At 51.3% G+C, this 22293-nt stretch overlaps 1 protein-coding gene across 1 annotated transcript in view; it reads right to left on the bottom strand.

Moving 5' to 3' along the window:
• ACACA (acetyl-CoA carboxylase alpha) overlaps window positions 1-22293 on the bottom strand; it is a 100762-nt gene that overhangs the window by 40274 nt on the left and 38195 nt on the right. The window contains 12 exon segments of the mRNA XM_030231272.2: window positions 3699-3845; window positions 4347-4502; window positions 6901-7104; window positions 9305-9460; window positions 9896-10111; window positions 10446-10487; window positions 13142-13186; window positions 13495-13551; window positions 15773-15880; window positions 17084-17180; window positions 17646-17789; window positions 19584-19607. Coding sequence (XP_030087132.2) covers window positions 3699-3845; window positions 4347-4502; window positions 6901-7104; window positions 9305-9460; window positions 9896-10111; window positions 10446-10487; window positions 13142-13186; window positions 13495-13551; window positions 15773-15880; window positions 17084-17180; window positions 17646-17789; window positions 19584-19607 — 1396 coding nt within the window.

The following is a 22293-nucleotide window of genomic DNA, read 5'->3' as shown; positions in this document are numbered from 1 at the left end:
TCTTGGCTCTGGAAAAGGTGTCCCTCAGCAATCCAAGCGTGGTGGTGGCAGCCCAGCCAAGCATGCTGGCACGATCTGAGCAATGGGAGGGAACAGCTCCAGCAAGACACCAAGAGCTCAGGGAAAGGTGGCACAGAATCCCAGAACCACCCAGGTTTGGAAAGGACCTCCAAGATCATCAAATCCAACCTGTGACCCATGCCCACTCATCACCCAGACCTGGGTGCCGCATCCAGTCATTCCCTGGGCACCTCCAGGGATGGGGACTCCAAACCCCCCTGGGCAGCCCCTTCCAGTGCCTGACCACCCTTTCCATGGAGAAATTCCTCCTGAATTTACAGATGTAAAGAGACATTACAGAGAGCAACAGACAACCTTCATCAGGGGCTTTCCTGTGGGCAAGAACATTCCTGTATCCATGTGACCCACATCCACCTGTTCAAACATCTGTATGAGCATAGAGAATAAAACTGTGCTACCTCTTCCATCCCTGTTCCTGGAAGGCTTGGATTTGGGGATTTGAAAACCCTCCAAGAAATCTGCAGCTCTCACTGCTGTTTTAATTCCCTGTGCCTGCCATAAAATGCAGGAACAGGGGGTGACAAAGCAGAACATGCAGCTCAGTGATGAAGCTGTGCTCGTATAAAATGCATTAGCTACACCTTTCCGACTCTGGCAATCCAGGAAGCCACCAGAGCAGCATTCCAGGAGCCCTCTGCCATCCTGAATTTCCCCTGGCCAACCCTTCCCAGCTAGCCAGGAAAGGTGCAGCAGCCACAGCTCCAGCCAGCAGCAGTGATTGTGGATTATTTCTGATTCTCATGCTGCTGAGGAGGAAAAACTGTGACATCTAGTGCCAGTGGGGAAAATGACATTTTCCATGGGCACCAGCAGAGGGATGAAGGGGGATGTGGGGTGTTGCTGCAGGCCCTCCTTACATCACTTTCTCCTTGTCCTTGAAGATTAGTTGGGTCTTATCAGCAGCTGGTGCTTTCCTGGTGCCAGAGGATCAGGGGAAATTGTAGTCAAAATACATAAAGTGCTATAGAAAAGCATCCCAATGCCCGGCTCAGGACTGACAAGGAATATATTGAGTTCTGCAAGGGGCTGAGGGAATTACCTTTTCACACTGAGATTTGTGCTAATATGCTAATCTGGGGAACAAAGCCCTGGGCTTTGAAGGGGGTGTCACTGTGCTCCAGGTCTTGTCTCCAGCACGGTGATTTACACAGTGGTGGAGACACTCCTGAACTGCTCTCTGCTCACCAATTCCCAGCTCTTCCAGAGAATTCCCCATTTTAGCACAGCCCCACAGCAGGGATGGAACAGGATGAGGTTTAAGGTCCTTCCAACCCAAACCAGTCTGGCATTCTGTGACAAAGTGGAACAAGAGGTGTCCTCTGGATGGTCAGAGGCTGGGAAAAGGCTCTGTTAGTGATGGTGCTGTGCCACAAGGGCAGGGCAGGGCCAGCAGCACAAGGACTGGAACCCTCTGCTCTGGAGCAGCCAGAGCAGACTAGGAATAAAGAGCAACTTGTATTTTCACAGTCCATTAATTCCTTGGCTTCTTTGTTGAGACCACAGCAAAGAGCTAATTACTGCAATGGTGTGGTGGGCAAGGGGAGTGGTCCTGAGCGACCAGAAAAACCTCTGGGATTGGGAGAAGCCTTGAGACCTCAAGATTGCCCTGAAAACACAGACAGATTTTTGCCCAAAATGCTGCTTGCGAGCTCTGGCTGAACACACTGCCCACAAATCTCCTGATTTTATGCTGGTTTCTCAATTCCCCCCATCAGCTCAGACACTCGGGGCACTCAGCTCAGCTGAATGCTGCAACAGCCAGAGTGTCCTGACCCCTTTTCACACGGAGGAAATGCAACTGTCAGGAAGGCCAAGCCCTGGTCCCCCAGTGCCAGGCTCCCACTGGAAGTGTGGGAATGGCTCTGAGCCTCTGATCCACAACAAGGAGAGCAGGAACCTGAATGCACCCAACAACAACAACAACCTTTACCACAGACAGCAATTCCCAGCAGGTATCTCCTCTTTACTAGAAAACACAACGGGCAATCTCTCCAATGACTTTGAATTCAGAGAATCGGCACCTTTTGCTGGCAAGAAAGAAAAATAATCATAAAAATCTCACACGTCCCTGAGAAGTCCCTATTTCACCTGTCAGCCAGTTCACTGGGACCAGCTCTGGATCTCTGGGGCACAGACTCAGAGTGGGAGGGAGCTCAGTGCCCATCCAGTGCCACCCTTGCCATGGCAGGGACACCTTCCACTGTCCCAGGCTGCTCCAAGCCCATCCAGCCTGGCCTGGGACACTGCCAGGGATGGGGAGCCCACAACCTCTACAACCCCTCTGGGCAAGAAGTCATTTGACAGATCACATCAGATCAGATGAATTTAAATACCAACACCCCACACACCACAACAGCCATGTGATTTCTTTACGGACCGAGCACAACCAAGTCTACCAAGGGTTAAAAAAAAATCTCCTAATTTTTTTTTTGGTGGTCTTTGGGTACAGAATCTCTTATAATAAGACTATTTGTATTCATACTGGCAGAGTAAACACTACATGTTCATGCCCAGGCAGCTCTGTGCTTGTAATTTCAGCAAGAACAGAGCGACGTCCCTGAGGGACTTTGCTATTTCCCCAGCCACCATCCACTCCAACGCTGAATGAGAGCAGGGAAAGAGAGAAAGATGATGGCACAAGGCTCCCCAGCAGGCTCAGCCTGCACTGGGAACGCAGGGAATAGCTCATTCCAGCTTTAATCAGACCAGTTCAAACATTTCTCCTCAAGTCCAGCAGAAGACAAGGCCGCAGACACCACACAGACACCATCAGGGGTAATTTGCAAAAATCCTATTCCAAACCTTCCCCTGACAAGATCCATGCAGGAAATGCTGAGGAAAATTTCTGTTTCCTTGCATCCCTACCCTGATGGGATTAACAGTGCCTTTGCAAACCTTAAGCTGTGTATTTAGGAAAATACAGTTCAACGACACTGAGAAAAAATAAATGATACCATCACTTAAAGCTGTTCAAATTTAAATTACTTTAGAACATTCACTTACTAATTCCCACAAAAATAACCACCACATCTTCTAGTGGTTCTCTTCACTCTGCAGTCATTTCAAAGCTGTAATTTTTTTGCACCCACCATGACAGCAAAGGCTCCTCCTGCTCGAGCTCCAGGAGTGACTCTGCCACCCCCAGCATCAGCTCGTTGTAACTCCTGAGTAAATCCTGCTCTAGAGTGGGAGGTTCCACACACCTTGATACAAACCGTGTGGGGAGCATGGAAATGGAAGCATAAAACACAGTTTTCTGTGGTTAGGGTTTTTCTCAGCAAATGAAAATATTTCTATTTAGTCTTGTAAAACACATTTTGCTCAAATACAAACCCCAGTTACCTGGAACAGCTGAATGAGCATTTTTTAATTATGAAAGAAGCCCAGCATAGGCACAGGTTTGAAATGGAATCATCATTTACTAGGGAAGTTAAAATACCCATTGTAGGGAAGGTATTAATTTTTAATGAAACAAAAATCTCATTTTCAAGAGTGAGATTTCATCTGTGAAAGGCTGAAGGAATAGATTTCGTGCCCGGCCGGTAAATTCCCATTCCAACCACCAAACCCAGCCCAAAGCAGAGGTCCTGCGGGGCAGGGAGGGAAGGGGCACTTGCCTCGTTTCCTCCTGGCAGCCTGTTCATGTGCACCAGCTGGCCCTGGTCGTCCAGCACCAGCTCGGTGTAGGTCAGGATGTCGGAGGGCAGCGGCGCCGGCGGCAGGAAGGCGTGCTCGTTCATGGAGCTCCACAGCTTGATCAGAGACTGGGGGGCAAGAAATCCTCGTCAGCAATGCCACCTGCAAATGCTGATGGTCAATCTGCTCCAGTGTGGCACTCCCAGCAGGATTTGGGGTCATTCCCAACTCAGGGCACCCTGACATATCCCTCCTGCCAGCGTGACTGACAGTATTCCAGGGGTAGCACCTGGGATTTGAGTCGTGGAACAGGTTCCCCCAAAGTGAAATGTGAATGAGGTGGCTCAGGATAGAACCCAGCAAATCAGAAACACCACCTAGGAAGGGCAGATGACAAGGTGGGCAAACAAACAGCAAGCAAGAGAGGGGAGATGGTTTATGTTTCACCCTCTACTGTCTGACTCACTGATGGAACTCCAGCAGCAGTTTGTCCTAATTTCATTCAAAGTAGACTCAATCCATAGCTGATCCTCCCTGGGGACCACTGGCAGCCACTCCAGGCCCCTGGTTCCCCAGACAATCAGGGTGGCAAAGACACAAGCAACAAGGAGAGCCCAAGGGATACTCACCTGCCTGAACATCTCAGGAATGTCATAGACATAGGATGTCCCTAAAGTCTGTGCCTGGAACCTCTTGGACTGCAGCAGGTCTTTGGTCACGTAGGGAGTGTTGATCAGCATCCCGTGGAGTGGTCCCTGCTTGTCTCCATAGGCCTGGAACATGATCTGCAGGACAAACCAGGGGTTCTGTACACTGGGCTGACCCAGCCCTTACCAAAGCCCCCCAGGCTGCTCCAGGCTCTGCAAGGCTGCCCATGCTGGCACAGCCAGGCTCCATCACTCACTGCTGCCCTTTGGGGACACCTCAGGAACGTCACTGCACAATCCCGGACTCACTGCCCCATCCCAGGGGAGCCCAGAGCACACAGGGCCACATCCCCAGCACAAACTGGGCCCTGAGAGGAGCTCCCAGTCCCCAGCAGCTCCCCTGACCCCAGTCTGTGCCCATGGATGCTGACAGCAGCCAGGAGAGCTCCGTTATTTATGGAGCGGGATCCGCGGCTGCGCCCGCCAGCCGGGTCGAGACTTGCATATGTCATGGGGCTTGAAGTTCTGATATTGTAAGTTTAAAAGATTTTCCCAGAGTAGCAACATGAATTATCAACTGCCGTGCTTCTTGGCACTATATATTCTGGGCAGGCAGGACTTGGAAGGGAAGCTTTTCAAGGGAGAAACAGGAGGAGATAAAAACGGGATAAAAACGCTTTAAACGGCCCAAACGCTGTTCAACAGGGACACACCTGGCAAGAGGGACATGGGCAGGAGGTGTTTAACACAGAATTTAGCTAATTGAAGAGGAATTAATTAAAGAATTACACAAAATTCAGTAAAGCCTATTTTTATTTTTAGATAAAACCAGCAGTTTATGCTCTCTTCAGGCTGCACAAACATTGGTTTGGGAGGCAGCTTCTTTAATGGGAGAAGCATTTGTTCAGGGTAATGGGTGTTTGTGACAATGTCTGTCTGTCAGGAACTGCACTTGGAAATTCTCCTTAAAGCTCTGGAAAGTTCCACAGCAGCTCTGAAGGGAACTGGAGAAGTTCTGTGCTGAGCATCACCACTTATCACTACTGAGAAACAAGAGATCAGGGTCATTCTCTCACCATGCAGCCATCCTCCAGTTCTTCAGAAGTCATGAAAGAACCCAGCACATCAGTAATATCTGATTTTTTTTTTTTGAAAGATTTCTCTAAGTTTAAAAGAACCCTCTGAAAACACAGGAAAAATTCCCAGATCTGAACTCGTCCTATAAACCTCCACCATGAGGGGAAAGCTTCCTAAAAATATCAATATATTTTTTTACTAAAATGTGGTTAATATTCTGGAAAACAAATCAAATGTAATACTGGAAAAGTTGCTAAAGCCTCACACCCCCAGACAAGCCCATTCCCCAAGCTTTAAATAACAAAGCTCATCAGTTCAGAGTTCACTTGTGACCTTCACAAGCAACTGACCCAACTCAAGGGTTAAGCTGAGCTGCTGGAGATTATTAAAATGTTCTTTTCTTTCCTCATCTCCCCTCAAAGGCAGGAATGAGGTAAAGCACACTGACACTATCTGCTCTGGGATCTCAGAGCTGGATGGACTCCATGGCCAGCAGCTCGCTGGAAAAATTAAATGGAAAAAGGGGGAGAAAGGTGACTCAGCACTTTGTGTTCTACATTCACAGTGCCCAAGTGATTTATTCTGCTGCTTCTCCTGCCTGGCAGAGAGATGATTACAGAGGGAGATGTAAACATTTCTCTATTTAAATATTTTCCATGCTTCCCATGCTCCATGGATTTTAGCGTATGTAGGTATTTCAGTTAACCACACTGTTCCCACACCATGGAAAAGAGAAATACCACAACAGCCACAACCATTCCAATAAGCCCATAACGCTTCAGAAAAATGATATAAAAGCACCTTCCATCATTTTACATCTTCCTACCCAGGTCATCCCTTCTATCTCTAGAATTTAAAGGACATGTTCACAGGTTTTCTTCTAGCTACTCAGAAAAATGTATAATTAATAATATTTTTTATTACAACCTACAGGATGAGCATCAGCAGTGATTCCTCTCCTAGTACTTTTTTGAGCACTGTGAGGAAAACTGTTTGGGGAAACAGCTGCCCAAATGACTGAGGGCATGTACAGAACAACCAGAAATCCTGACTGATTTAATTGCTCACTTTCTCACATCTGCTGCTGCAAGTTTATCTTTACATTCTCCTTCCTTTGGCTAAGCTGAATGGCAATTTTGTGTTAAATTAAAATGTATTAAGGGGCTTGAAGCAACCAGGTCTAGTGGAAGATGTCTGTGTGAGGATGTGCCACTTCATCACTGCATTGCCTTCGTTTCTCTGCGCCCTTCAGCACAGAAAGTTTAAATTTCCCAGCACCCAGCACTCCAACATCCATGCCCAGGGCAGAGGGCTGGAATGGGAGGAGCTCCAAGGTGCCTCCCAACCCAAACCATTCTGTGATTCCCTGGAAACACCACAGCCCACCGAGGAGCTCCACCAGGTGCAACACATCCCCTTCCCAACGTTCCCAGCCGGCCCTGCATCCTCAGGGACGTACCTGTCCCGTCCTGGAGTCTGTCACCTCCTTGTAGAGGCTGATGTCCAGGTAGTAGCCCGACTCGTTGGTGAGGAAGAGGCGGATGGGGATGGCCTTCCCCGTGGGCGTCAGGCGGATGTTGATCTTCAGCTCGGCCTGCAGCACGCGCAGCTTCCACAGGCGGCTGCCGTAGCGCATCACCATGGAGCGCACCGACTCCTCGATCTGCACGGGGCAAAGGGGAAAGCCTTCCTCAGCAGGGCTGAGAGTGGCCCTGCCTGTGCCAGGAGTGCAGCTAGATGGGCTCTAAGGTCCCTTCCAACCCAAACCATCCTGGGATTCTTCCAGAGGCGGCCCCCATAGCGCATCACCATGGAGCGCACCAACTCCTCGATCTGCATGGGGCAAAGGGGAAAGCTTTCCTCAGCAGGGCTGAGAGTGGCCCTGCCTGTGCCAGGAGTGCAGCTAGATGGGTTCTTAAGTCCCTTCCAACCCAAACCATCCTGGGATTCTTCCAGAGGCAGCCCCCATAGCGCATCACCATGGAGCGCACCGACTCCTTGATGTGCACGCAGGGGATGGAAAAGCCTTCCTCAGCAGGCATCAGGCTACCCAGGCTCTGGGAGGTGGCCCTGCCTGCACCAGGGGTGCAGTGAGATGGGCCCTAAGGTCCCCTCCAACCCAAACCATCCTGGGATTCTTCCTGGAGGTGGCTCCCGCAGCGCATCACCATGGAGCGCACCGACTGCTCAATCTGCACACAGCGGAGGGAAAAGCCTTCCTCAGCAGGGCTGGGAGGGAAAAGGGGAAAAGCTTTCCTCAGCAGGGCTGAGAGGTGGCCCTGCCTGTGCCAGGGCTGCAGGGAGATGGGCTCTAAGGTCCCTTCCAACCCAAACCACTCTGGGATTCTTCCTGGATCCATCACTGCTCTGCATCTCTCCCATCCCACGGCTCCAAGGTGGTGAAGAAGAACCACACATCAGCAGAGTGTGCCCAGTGCAGTGACAGGACCTTGGTGACCTGTCCCTCCTCATTCTGAGCCTTGAGGCAGGCAGGAACTCCACCTGGGGACTGATGTAGTGGGACAGTGCTGGATTCACACCCCTACTTCCTCATGGCACACGGAATCATTAAGATGGAAAAGACCTTGGTGATCACCAAGCCCAACCAGCACACCCCAGCCCAGCACAGGGACCCCCTGCCTCCCCTGCACAGGCTCTGCTCACACCTGGGAACTACAGGATCCAGGGAAGCCAAATCCTTGGCAAGCAGTTTTGTAGCCCTTGTATGCACAATAATCACATTTCACTGCCTGCACGGAGCTTTAAATCAACAAAGCAATTACCACTTGGAGCTGGGCCTTCTGCTCTTCTATTAAACTTTATAAAATACCACTGTGGGCAAAGCACATATTAAAAGAAGGCAATTTATAGGCTGGGTTAAGCATTTTTCCCAAAAAATGTCTCTTTTGCACAGCAGCTCAAGGAAAAGCCATGGTTTGTATCTGAGGGCAGCCCAACTTCCAGGGATGAATATCCAGCTTCTTCTGAACTTCCTGGGAACCAACGGCTCTGGATGCACCAGGAAAGGTCCATCCAAAAGGGATTTAAGCCACCAATTTTTAATCATGATTTAAAAGTCAGCAAGCAAGAGAGAGTTATTTTGATATCCAATTCATCTTTCTAACTTTCGGCTGCTCTCGTCAGGAAAGGTCAGCTCTCATCTTTGGGTACCCATGAACTGAATGCTGATTTCCAGCTAAATTCAGCCTGGGCTTGGGACTTGCTTTGTGGTGATTCTGCTGGGCAAAACTTCCTTTATACCTGAACACCTTCATTTGTGCACCTACAAAGCTTAACGTTCATTTATTTGTAATGTTCATCACTGTGGGTTTGTACCAGAGACTGAAAATGAGGCACTTTTGTAGCTGAATTTACAGATTCTTTTTAAGCTCCTAATTTATCTCATGTTTTATTTGGATGGAATCTGAACTTTTCCAACAAACAGAAGATCTGCTTCCTTATTAAAACTGCTTACCTCAAACACACAATGAGAAAATGGGTTTAGTTTCAAACACAAAACACATTTCTAATAATTGTCCCTCAGTTTAGGCAGAATTGAGCCGCTCAACAAAATGGTTTTAAAGTGCCAGAGGGCAGGGTTGGATGGGATATTGGGAAGAAATTCCTGACTATGAGGGTGGGGAGGCCCTGGCAAAGGCTGGAAGTGTCCAAGGCCAGGCTGGATGGGGCTTGGAACAGCCTGGGACAGTGGAAGGTGCCAGGGTTGGAACAGGATGAGCTTTAAGGTCCCTTCCACCCCAAACCACTCCATGGCTCTGTGACTCTATGAACAGAAAACCTTTTAGTTCTGCCAAGTGAAGCCCTGGAAGGACAAGCAGCCCCGAGCTGGGGGGAGCTCCCACCTTGGAGGGGTCCATGATGACGGTGGGCACGAAGTTGAGGAAGATGTGGTTGCAGTCCGTGCGCACGTTGGTGTTGTTGAAGGCCACCTCCAGCTCATCCATGGCCTCCAGCAGCAAGCGCTCACCCTCGTTCTGCAGGTACTCAAAGGAGGCTTCCTGCCAACAAGTGCCAACAAACCACTGAGTTCTGACTCACACATCACTGCCCCACAAGGCAGGGTCTGGAGGGGAAAAGCCCCACGTGCAGCCCTGGAGCAGATCCACCCCCAGCACAGAGCCATGCTCCCAGTGCCTGGATCCCACCCCTGCCTGCCTCGTGCCCTCCTTTAGCTCAGAGTAAATCTGAAACCACACAGGACAAGCCACTGGTGCCTCAAGATCCAAGGATTTATGATTCTCATCTCGGGCCCCTGGAAAATCTCCCTGGAGCACAGGACTACCAGGACTCCAAAGGGATGGCTCTGAGAGCAGCACCAGCGAGGAGAGGGCACCACCCCAGCCCTCCATACAGGGAATGGTCACTTCTGGGTCCTGCAGCTCCCTAGGGTGACCCTGGCTTTCCCTGACAGCCTGGCACAGGGACAAACCCACCTTGGTCACCAGGTCCGAGTGCCTTATGATGGCCCTGACGAAGAACCTGTAGTCTGTGACCTCTGTGCCCACCTCCACCTTGGCAGCCCCCAGGTAGAGGTGCATCTTGTGGTTGGCACAGGGGATGGCCGTCAGGTCAAAGTTCCTCATGCGGTTCAGCTCCAGCTGGAAGGCCAGGGCGGGCTCCAGGTGCCGGTAGATCCTGTCCTCCTCAAACTGCAGGGCATGGGCACAGCACAGCGTGGGAAAGAGGGCATTGGAAAGGTCAAACACCCAGGGGAGAGCTCCACAACTTCCACATTTAATTCAAACCCTAAAAATTCCAACAAATCCAACCCAGACGCTTCTATCTCGCGCAGAACTGGGAGCTGGGAAATTGCTGGATAATACAAATTGCAGGGCAGCAAGTTCTCAAGCCCACCCCCCCCCAAAAAAAACCCTCTTTTCACAGAAACCACAAGGATTTGTCCTGATTCTGAGTAGTGAATCACTGCATGAAGGAAGGGTAAAGCCAACACTTGGAGAGAAGTATTAAAAATATCCAGCTCACCTTATCGCGGGCACGGAAGGTGAAGAACTTTGGGAATTCCCTCTGTTTGAAAATGAAAACGGCAGTGTTAGTGCTCCCAAAGCAAGCACTGACATCCCCAGAGTGCTCTCAGGCCACTCCTGGGGCAGCACCACAGCACAGGAGGTGACACAAGTTGTCCCCAGCTACTTCCTCAACATCACAAAGGTGGTGGAGAATCAAGTCACCCTCAAGACAGCAGAGGCAGCTCAAACCTGCCCTCACTAATGCAAGAGGCTGCTTGATTGGCTTTTGATTATTATTGTCAGTCATTAACAGATAACACAGAAGTGTCCAGAAATAGAGGGAAACTTTTTCTAGATCTGTTATGATTAAAATTCCAGTGGAAACGTCTGGAGTGACATGAACACTCTGCTATGGATGCAGATGTACACAGAACAATGATCTTATTCTACAGCTCTCTGCATACCATTACTGCCAGAAATACTCTCTTCCCAAGGAAAACTGGGAGTTGCAATTTTATTCTCCTGCATGGAGCAGCAAAAAATTACAAAAATTCCCCCACATACCACTCAGTTTTCTGGTTTTCTGCTGCACAGATAAAACCCTGGCAGAGCCTTGAGAGTGTTTTGAAATACTGTACAAATCTCAGATGAAGAGAGGAGGCCTAGACAGCATCCTGTCCCTCCAGTTCCAGCCAGGCTGATCCACCTCCCCTGGAACTGGAGTTTTACTGGGCAGGGCTTTGGTCAGTGCTCTGCACCACGTGGGAACTCTGCTGCCTGTGCTGAAGGTGACCTGAGGGGACACACACCACTCACCAGAACTGGCTCACTAAGCAAAAACCAGGGAATCTGACCTGCAGCCACTGAATTCCTGGCTCCCATTCCGTTACCCATGAAACATGAACAACCCCAGCTGGAGGGAGTGCGACAGCCAGTGACACTGCACGAGCCACCACTGAGCAGCACAGATTTTAAGGCTAAAAGGACTATTCTAGTCAGTCATCTTCCTTCCCTCCTAGCTGAAACAGCCCCCAGACCTCCCCTGATGACTCTCAGTTGAGCAAAACAACTGGTGTTTGCCTGGAAACTCTTCCAAAATGAGCAGTGGTACAAGAAACGCTGCCTAAAAATTCAGGTTCACTCAACATATCAATTGTCCGTGAGCCTCATCCAAGAAAAAAACCTCTTCCATGTTTCCTGACTTCTCCCAGTCCCTCCTACCTGTCCCCCTCTGCAGGCTGCCAGCTTCTCCCACCATCTCCAGGCTCATTCCACCACTAATGGAATTGCTTCCAGGGCACCTCACTGGCGTGGTGGGCAAATATCATAATTAGATGTGCACACACACAAAAATCCTCAGTGCCCTGGTACCAAAATCCAAAAGAGTGCTCCATTTCCTAGGCAGAAGAATTATACCCCTGCTGTGTTCTAATCAACCAACCATCATCAAGACAATGAAAATAATTTGCCTAAATTAGCCAATCAAGACACCCTGCAAACTGCAGAATGCAAGAAGCTGCACCAGAAATCATCAGAGTTGATTATTATACTAATAATCACGTTAAAAACCTAATGAGATGAGGAAATTGGAAGCTTGCTGGAGCAACTCTCTATTACCTCAACATGCTGGGAACTAATTATATAGACTGTAATTAAAACAAAAACAAACCCGAGCCCAGGCCTGGCTAAGTTAATAGTTGGTCCAGTAATGAAGGGGCTGGGACAGCAGACAGTGACACAGACTGGCACAGCAGCTCCCAAGTGCTCCACAAACTTTGCAGCCAGATGAGGCCACACTGAGGGTGCAGGCAGAGCCTGGGGATGGCTCCTTCTGTTCTGAGCCTCCTTTCTGACCTCTGCCACCTCCCACAGCACTTACTCAGCACCTCTCATCTTTCAATGCCCATTCTGTTCTCCAAAACTTCCTTTTACAAACCTGGATTTTCTTGCTAAATGTCCCCAAAGACTCTCCACAAAATCCACTTTCCTAAGCTGTTGCCTGACACCTCTGCACCTGTACTGTGAGCAGCAATTCCCACGTGGTGACAGGTTCAAGCACTGTTTCTGCTGATTTGTAAACCAGTTTTCCCCTCATAAGCCTTCCCAGACCAGCTGTGTTGAGCACAGGGGGAATTTCTTGCACTTCCAAAGGCTCCTGACAACTTCCAGAATTGCAAAGTAGATACCCAAGAGACAGAAATCTGGTTTATGCCTTACACTGCCACCTAAACCAGACCTCACTGATGCCCAATCCCTGGGGAAAGAAGTAATTCTCAGCAGTGAGAGCATCAAACATTTCCCACACCACAAAACCACTCTGCAAAATGTAACCACTGAGTTATTTGAAAATCAGTAAGAAGCCACAGGAAATCACCACACTACAGAGGGAATACAAAGGTTCCACTGATAGTTGCACTTTAGAACAGGAAGGGAACACAAGGAAACACTGAAACACAGGGAAATCTTGTCAGTGTGGCTTCCTGAGCTCAGCCAGGTACCCAGGGACACTCAGAGCCCCAGGGGCCCCTCTCAATGCCACGGGCACAGCCTGGGTTTGCAGCCAGATTTCCAAATAAACACTTGAACACCTCACTCTGACAGAGTGGGGGCATTAAATGCCTGCCTGAGGTCGAAATGAGAAGGGCAGAGGCCCCTGGGTGTCTCCTGGCCTCGCAGCAGGAATGCCACCGTGCTCCAGGCCCTTTTACTTACATGGAATCTCTGATCCACCTCATAGTTGACCTGTTTCCTGAAGTCCTTACAAACGAAACATACACACATAGGAAGAAAAAAAAAAAAAGCAGAAGACAGCTAGCAATTAGGATTAAAATCAAAAATTAATTAATTCAAGAATACAAGAGGCGTCAAGATTGCTTACAATTGTAAATTAATTCTCTTAAGCAAATTCATGAAAACCATCTCAAGTTTTAGAGGACAAAACAGTGAAGAGAGAACTAAATACAGTAAAATACAGCATTTAATTTGGGGGAAAACATGTCAGATGCCAATGGTACAATGAGCTGGACACCAGGGAGGAGTGAGCACCAGGAGAGATGTGGAAATACCTTTTGTGCTACAAGGAACGTCAGCCTCCGAATGCCATGCTCAATCAGGACTGATTTCTGCAAAAACAAGGGTGGGAACAGGTGAAAAGAGCAGATCAAGCCAGGCTGGAGCCCTCTGGGAAGGGAAAAGGCTCTGCAGATCCTTCGGAGTCCCTGCTCCCCTTCAGCCTCCTCGGAGGGAGGATTTCCCCCCTGCTGCTCCTTTAGCAGCACAAACAGCCAGATCCTTCCCCCTGAGCAGGGAATTGAGTCACAGAGCAGTGAGCTCAGGGTGAGCCTGGCCAGGCAGGGATGCAGGAGAGCCACCCCCAAATGGTGCAGGACACACCCTTGTTCACTTGCCAGGATTGCCTTTTGAGGGAGCACGCTGCAGGTGGGGTAAGGTCCTGGAAGATGATGGAAAAGGAGCTCTAAAGGAGCTAGCCCATGGAAGATGTGGCTCACACCTGCCTTTGGCACAGTGAGCTCGTGGATAACCCAGAGCACAGCACACAGCCAGGCTCTCAGCCTGGAGCAGGCTTTGGGGGGCTCCCTGTCACCTCCTAGTCCTTCAATGGCATTAAAACAGAAGGGAGAGGAACTCTTAGTATGGGCAGAGAGGAACATGACAAGAATTGCATGGACAAGGGTTAGGTGGGGCCTTGAGGTCCCTTCCAACCCAATCCATCCCGAGACTCCAAGATTCCACATTGCAAAGGTGCTACAAGTCAGAAGTCAGTGATTTCTTCCAAGCAGATCACAGCCTATCCCTGCTGCTGCCTCTCCCTCATACCCCCCTCTCAGAGGAGTGCTGCCACAAGGATTTGCCACAGCACTGATCCTCTGAAGTGCTAAGATCTCATCATTCTCCTTTTCTTCCAACTTTTCTCCTTCCTCCTCCCTCTTCCAATTTAAAAGCAAGGAGCACAAGAAGGAACAACAGCTCAGCTGAAGCAGGAGCAACCCAGCCCCTCTCTGCACAGACTGTGATGTTTCACTAAGGTTAAGCCCTTTGAAAATGAGCAGCAGTGACTATATTCATGGGAAGAGGAAGAAAATAACTTTAATAATGCCATGATTTAAAAAGCAAAAATTGTTATTGCTTTTAAAATTCCACAAGTGGCAGACAATAACAGCGGAGCAACAGGATTCTGATTACATGGTAATAATGTGGGTCTCCCAGCAAGGCCACAGCTATTAGAGAGCGATTAGCCATCAGCACCTGGAGAAACTCCATTTCCACTGACTGCCTCAATCTCCTCCACAAGTCATTTACAAGTATATGATCCTAATTTCTATTAAAAAAACCACACACAACATGCTGGGACTGGAAGATTATTTGGACAATTTGGATCAACCTATTTGATAGTTTAATGTGGTTTTGGATTTTTTTTTTTTTTTAATATATTTTATTTCTTTCCTTTTTATCCCCTCCCATAAAGCGCCTGGAGCATGATCAAGCAGATGAAAAGCAGAACTAGTTTTAATTCTTGGATTTGATTGTTTTCCTTGTTTAAAGAGACAGGAGGCTGCTGAAGCCAGTCCCATTTTGGAATCCCTGATTTCTGCAGGGTGAGAAGCTGGAGCTGCTCTTCCAGTGCAGCAGCAGGATCCCAGCTCCTGGGGGGATTTTCAGCCCCACAAACCAGTGCAGCTCTCCACTCCACACAAAAGCAGGGGCAGGCAGAGCCCAGAGGGGACACAAGGAGGCTGTTCCCAGCCCAGGTGTCCCACAGCTGACCCAGCACTGACATTTGGGACTCTGAAGTGAATCCCCCACTAGGAAAGCAGCGACAGAACATGCCAAATAATTCCTCCTCGTGCCAGGATTGCTGTGGAAGGTGGATGCTCCAGCACCCCAACAAGGGCAATAAACTTTAATTGCATTAGGACTGTGGGGCTGCACAAACACAGGACATTCTAATGCCATTTCACAGGGTTCTGTGGCCCACCCAACAACTTTATCACCAGGGAAAGGGACAGAACACATTTTTCAGAGCGTGCGGAGACAGTGACTGAAGATTGACCTGATGTGTTTAAAACCTTCCAAGCCTTTGATCCCACCAAAAATTAAAGGGAAGAAGTCCTGAGCTGACAGACTAGAAGGAGAAACAATGACCTGGTGCCCTCAGGAAGGTGCAGCTACACCCAAGGCTCCAGAGGGGAAGAGTGAAGGCTGTGACTGCAGAGTGTTTGCTCTGAAGCCAAACCAAGCCACCCCAAAGCTGGGGAGCACAGAGCCAGCTCTCCCCAGGCTGTCCTGCAGACCCCAGAGAGGCAGAGGGGGGCAGGGGCTCACCTTGCTCTGGGTGAACTCCCTGAACATGGCAGCCAGGCCGTCGTCGTCCACGTCGCCGTCGGTCTTGATGGCCACGTTGAGGATGTGGATGGGCTCCTCCCTGGCACTCTGCAAGGACAGGGCAAGGTTCCCCACGGGTCAGGAAATAACAGCTGAGCTCCTCAGAACAGGCTCCCCAACTCCAGCTTTAGAGATGCTCTGGGGGAAAGGAGCTCGGAGGAGCAGAGGGAAAACCGAGGGAAATCCTGGAGCAAACAGCCTCAGGAATCTGCAATTTCACAGAAGGCAAGGTCCACAAACATCAAACAGGAGCCTCCTTGGGAGAATTCAAGTCTGAGGATGACACAGGGCACGGGGTCAGGGCCTCTCTTTACCAGATGCAGCACAAGGACACCAGAGGACTTTGGCTTCAAGGAAAGTAATTAAATTAATCAAAGTGTAGGGGCAAAACAGTGTGAGTTTCCCTATCTACAACAACATGAAATAACGTGGAGACATCAGTTCCATTTGAGCTCCAAGGAATTACAAATTCAGCCTCCAGGAGCCTGTGATTAACTGGGAAAAACTGAGACTGGACAGGAAATTACCTTGGTGAGGTGAGGGGGATGCAGAGAGAGGGATCTGAGGACATTAAGGTTGACAGTAATATTCTGGAAAAGGCTACAGTGCTTCCACACATCAGGATCAATGGATCAGTGGGAAACAAAGGCCTGTTCTGGACACAGGCTATATTCCAGCAGAGCCTCCCCCTCTTGTGGAGCAGCTACCTGTGTCTCTGAGGGAAACTGGACTTCTATCCCTATGGATTAGGGACCACCTGCCTCCTCTGCACCTGTTCTCACATCCCTGCAGAAACTGAGCGGCTCCACTCAGCTTTTCCTCCCAGAAACAGTTCCAAGAGTGAGAACAGAGGGAAGAGTCAGGATTTAAGGGGACTGGGAAGGGGGTGAGACAGGAAACACAGCAAGTCAGACGTAGGACAAAGACAGCTGAAGATGCAGTTCAACATCCTGATGCAGAGAGAGGCTCTGGAGACTTAATGGTGGGTTTAAACTCTGTTATGGTGCCATGGATCCAGGGATTGTGCTGATGCTAAAGGCCATAAACTAAATTTACATGGAGAGCAAGAGCTGAGCTGTAGCTTTAGAACAGAGCTGCAAGCGGCCGCCCACGCCGAGTCACCTGCTGTGGGACAAGCAGGCAAATCACAGCCATAAATACACACAGCTCCCAACTCCTGCTGCCAGCACTCAGCTAGGGAGGAGCATCCAGCCTCAGAGTACCTTCCAGAAAAAAAAAACCAACCCCTACCTTGTCTTCATCATACAGGGAAGCGTGGCCAGCCTCGGGGAACGTGGGGCTCTGCGGGGGAGAGTCGCAGAAGCATCCCATGACTTCATCAAAGATCCTGGAACACAGCAGGAAGGAGCAGTGACCCCACAGCCCTGCCAGCACTCAGAGCACCCAGCACTGAGCCCTCCAGGGCTGGCCTCAAAGATCAGGAGGCAGTTCCTCAGACCAGGGGCTGCACTGTCCAGCACTGCTCTGAGAGCTCCTGGGGGCAGGCTGGGGGCTCTGCTGGGGCTTTGCCTGTGCCCAAAGGTTGGAAGCACAAAGAACTGCCCCCCCCCACATCCACAGAGCATCAGGAGACACCAGCAGGTTCCCAGCCAGCAGAACCCGGGGTGCTGATCCCTCTGAGTGCTCCTCCTGCAGCCCGACACTGCACGGGGCCACACGCAGGGATCCCAGCAGGGAAACACACCCAGGACCAGCCTAAACCTGACTCCAGGCCTGGCAAAGCCTCCCCCCAGCTCTGCCAGGGCCCAGGCAGGGCGGTGGCACCAGGAGCAAGGCCAGGGTGGGCACCCACCTGACGAAGTCCTCGAAGGTGCGGAAGGAGACCATGCCCCCCATGCGCTGGCACGGCGGCGTGAAGGAGTTGTCCAGCAGCACATCACTCACACTGGCCACGTGAGCCATCCCATAGTGATTGAGGTTGGAGGAGAAGGACATCCTGCAGAGCAAGGCACCAGGAGCACAGTCAGCAGGGCCAGGGCAGGGGGCACAGCACTGGCGGCAGGTTTGGGCAGCGCTCTGAGCGCCTGCAGCGTGGCTGGGCACTCCCTGCTGGGTTCTTCAGCCTGCCCAGAGCCCTGCCATGCCCCTGGTGCCACCCTCCCTGGCTGGGCACTCCCTGCTGGGTTCTTCAGCCTGCCCAGAGCCCTGCCATGCCCCTGGTGCCACCCTCCCTGGCTGGGCACTCCCTGCTGGGTTCTTCAGCCTGCCCAGAGCCCTGCCATGCCCCTGGTGCCACCCTCCCTGGCTGGGCACTCCCTGCTGGGTTCTTCAGCCTGCCCAGAGCCCTGCCATGTCCTGGTGCCACCCTCCCTGGCTGGGCACTCCCTGCTGGGTTCTTCAGCCTGCCCAGAGCCCTGCCATGTCCTGGTGCCACCCTCCCTGGCTGGGCACTCCCTGCTGGGTTCTTCAGCCTGCCCAGAGCCCTGCCATGCCCCTGGTGCCACCCTCCCTGGCTGGGCACTCCCTGCTGGGTTCTTCAGCCTGCCCAGAGCCCTGCCATGCCCCGGTGCCCTCCCTGGCTTCCTCTGGTGAGCACAGCTGGGGCCTGCCTTCCCTGCAGGAATTATCAGCCATTCCTGAGCTGTACTACAGACTCATCTTCATGCAGACTCCCCTCAGGAGCTGCCTGCCAGGTGGTGGCACTGCTGAAGAGACCCAAGCAGGGAGCTGGCCCAGGAGCTCACTCGCTCTCCCTGGGCTTGGGGACACATTAATTCTGCTGCCAGCACTGGAGGAGATGGGGAGGAAAGGCAGGGAATGATTCCCCAGCAGAGCTGTGAAGTGCAGGGAAGGCAGGACCTGGCTGAGCCCTCCTGCCACAGCCACCCCCAGCTTTGCTGGGATCTCCTCCTTCCACACACCAAACCCACTGTGATCCAGCCCTGAGCACAGTGCTAACAACCCAAAGTACCATCAGGGTGATTAATAGCTCTCCATGCCTAAAGTCACTCTCTGTTTCTGCAATTTATCTCTGATTAAGAGCCGTGAGACTTCCAAGCCCATTTTTACCATTTGTCCCTAAATAGGCTTGTAAGCAGTAATAAATAACTGGGATTCACGTTTTGAAAGAGGGGAATTTTTCAGGACATGCCTTGGTGTACATTCTTACAACTAATACAAAAACTATCACAGAACAGGAACTGAACAAAAAGACAGCAGACATTTTTCATGTATTATTTAAAACAAGAAATACTTCTCAACTGAGACACGGCAGGAAAAATTAGTGTCCAAACCACAACAAAACATGCTGTCAGCTGTTTGAGATGTAGATTCATCTGTGCTGTGAGGGAGGTGAAACAGCCCTGACAAATTCCAAGCCATGCACAAGAAACCAGGGTAGCACCAGGGTGGGCTGGGAGGAGCTGCTGGGGTCACTGGGACAGCCTGGCCAGAGGGTCAATCCTCTGGGACCCAAAGCTGGGAATCCAGAGCCAAAAAAGCCCCTAGGACAGCACCCTGCTGGGTAACACACTGCAGATGAGCTGAGGCACCCAGCAAATTTAATTCCAGACATTGCTGCCTGCAAAGATTATTTTTTTTTTTTACAAGAAAAGCTGAAAACATGTTTTAGACCAAGGGAGAGGAAAAGGGGAGGTGAAAGAGGAGTTATGGTTGAGAGTTTGCCAAGTAAAGAGAAGGGCACTACAACAAAGCATGCTAAACCATTCAGGATTAGTGTGATTCCTTTCTAGTGTGGCTTTGGAATTTGAGAAGATGGTGGGTACTGTACCTGTTCAGGGTGGGGATGTTCCCTCTGAAATCAAACAAGCACAGTTAATCAGACTGGTTAGTGAGAGCCATCACAAAGAACCATCATCAAACTGAGCACACAACCAGCCTCACCTTCCCAAGGGACTGCCCCAAATCTGCCAGCTGCCAGGGAGAGCTGCCTGCCAGCAGCCTGACCCACCAGGGCACAGCCAGGCCATGCAAACCCTGCCACTGGCATTTGCCAGGGACCCACAGTCCTGCCCACCTTCCGTGGTCCCCTCCCAGCCCTCTGCACACACCAAGGGCTGAGCGAGAGCTGGCGCTCCCTGACAGAGCAGCAAACAGCAGAGATGCAAAAAAAAAAAGTAAACTAAATCAGCATCTCACTCAGGAACATTGCAACAGGTTCAGGAAAACAAGCCAAAGGCTCAGTGCCAAAGCTCCAGGCTGAGCAGCAGCCCACGCACAGGCTCCCAGCATGCAGGGACAGAGCAACACACAGCGCCGTGGAACACAGGGGTGCTCAGCCTGGGGGCTGAAAGGACAGCCTGGGGGCTGAAAGGACAGCCTGGGGGGCTAAAGAGAACAACCTGGGGGCTGAAAGGACAACCTGGGGGCTGAAAGGACAACCTGGGGGCTGAAAGGACAGCCTGGGGGCTGAAAGGACAGCCTGGGGGTAAAAGGACAGCCTGGGGGGTAAAAGGACAGCCTGGAGGGTGAAAGGACAGCCTGGAGGGTGAAAGGACAGCCTGGAGGGTAAAAGGACAGCCTGGAGGGTGAAAGGACAGCCTGGAGGGTGAAAGGACAGCCTGGGGGTGAAAGGACAGCCTGGGGGCTGAAAGGACAGCCTGGAGGGTGAAAGGACAGCCTGGAGGGTGAAAGGACAGCCTGGGGGTGAAAGGACAGCCTGGGGGCTGAAAGGACAGCCTGGGGGCTGAAAGGACAGCCTGGGGGCTAAAAGGACAGCCTGGAAGCTACAAAAAACAGCCTGGAGGCTACAAAGAACAGCCTAGAGGCTAATCTGAGGAAAACTTTCCCAATTCTTTTCCAACCCCAGCCCAGCTCTCCCCTGTTTGAGTGCAGCTCAGGGATGAGGCAGAGGAGTGAGGGACACATGTTCACAGCCCAGCCCACAGCAGGAACTGCCAGGAGAGTGCTCCATGCAAGATGGACAAATGGCTGGGATCTGCCATGCAAAGCAGCACAGATTAAACTTAAAAAAAAGTCCTTGCACACAGGGGGCTTGTGCAAAGGGATTAGGAAGAATTAAAAGATGGAAGGGAGAGCTTTGAGGAACATGGGAGTGGACATCCACCCCCTTCCCTTCAGGAGGTCAAACCACAAACCTCTGAGACACCCTGGCCCATGGGCAGGACCCCAAGGGGCTGAGCTCCAAGTCCCAGTCCTGGTGAGCAGTGTGTCCCATGGTCACTGCCCTGCCCTGCCCTGCCCCAGACTGCTTTGGTGACAGCAGAGTCACCTCCACTGCCAGGGGATCTGCTGGGTGCATTACTGAGCAACAAAAAACTCCCATAGTCTTAAACCATGTGGGGAAAAACACCTAAAAAGATCCCTGTTATAAGTAGCACAGGTATTTAATTTAGGGGGATGGTGGGGACAGGGACAGACCCTGTGCTGCAGAGCCTGTGGTCAGGACAGAAGGGGCCTCCAGCCCTCAGGGGGTTGGGACTATTTTTTGAGCTTGGCAAGGAGTGGCAGAGCTGCATGTGATGCTCTTCAGTTGGAAAAAATAGTCTGGAGAGGACTGGCAGTTCCTACCCGCAGCAGGAACCCTCCTGTGGCTGTCCCTGGAAGGCTTTCAGGAAAGAGAGGGACAAAAAAACTGCAGAACAAATGTTCAGCTCAGCCTCAGGAAGGGCACCCTGGTGCTGTGCTCTGGGAGCTTCTCCTGCCCCTCCACACGAGCTGGAGAGGCTCAGGCAGGAGGGGAGGTTCAAAGGGGTGTCAGGGAGAAATTCCTCCCTGGGAGGGAGGTGAGGCCCTGGCACAGGTGCCCAGAGCAGCTGTGCCTGCCCCTGGATCCCTGGAATTCTCCAGGCTGGATGGGGCTTGGGGCAGCCTGGCACAGTGGAAGGTGTCCCTGCTATGGCAGGGGTGGAATAAAAGATCTCCAAGGTCCTTTCCAGCCCAAACCATGCCCTGGTTCTGTGCCAGGGCTGTGTCAGAGCCCCCAGGGCCAGGGCCAGGCTCACAGCCTGTCCTCCAGCCCTGCTCTGGTCCCTCCTCAGCTCCCAGGATGGAAATGCTCCTGACCTGGCACTGCTCCCAGCAGGGACCTGCTCCAGCCCCTGTGCCCCTGCCCCCCTGGGCACTCAGAATTCAGCTGCCCTTGCCCCCTCCTCCTTTCCTGGGAGGAAGAGGAGCTGCCCCAGGCCCTGGCCACGCAGAGCTCAGCTGTGGGCAAAGCCAGCACAGGGCTCAGCTCAGGATTGAGGCAGCAGAGCAGAACCAGCACAGCTCAATACCCCACTTGTAGTTATTAACAGCAGTGCCACAGGAGAAAGAGAACTCCACTGGCTCTGGCCAGAGCCATTCCTCTTCTGTTTCCTCGCTCCTGCACAAGATCTAACCAGGAGGCAGTGAAACATGCCTCCAACCACACATTTTGATTGGCTTTTCCCTCTCCCTCTTTCTCCCCTCATTCTCCTGCTCCCTCTGTGATTCAGCCGAGCTGAATCTGCTACACAAGTCCAATTTGCATAAAATTA

The sequence above is a fragment of the Serinus canaria genome, chromosome 19, assembly GCF_022539315.1.
Source record: "Serinus canaria isolate serCan28SL12 chromosome 19, serCan2020, whole genome shotgun sequence".
Taxonomy (NCBI): domain Eukaryota; kingdom Metazoa; phylum Chordata; class Aves; order Passeriformes; family Fringillidae; genus Serinus; species Serinus canaria.
The sequence above is the reverse complement of the archived record's forward strand: the minus strand, read 5'-3'. Positions and strand labels throughout refer to the sequence as shown.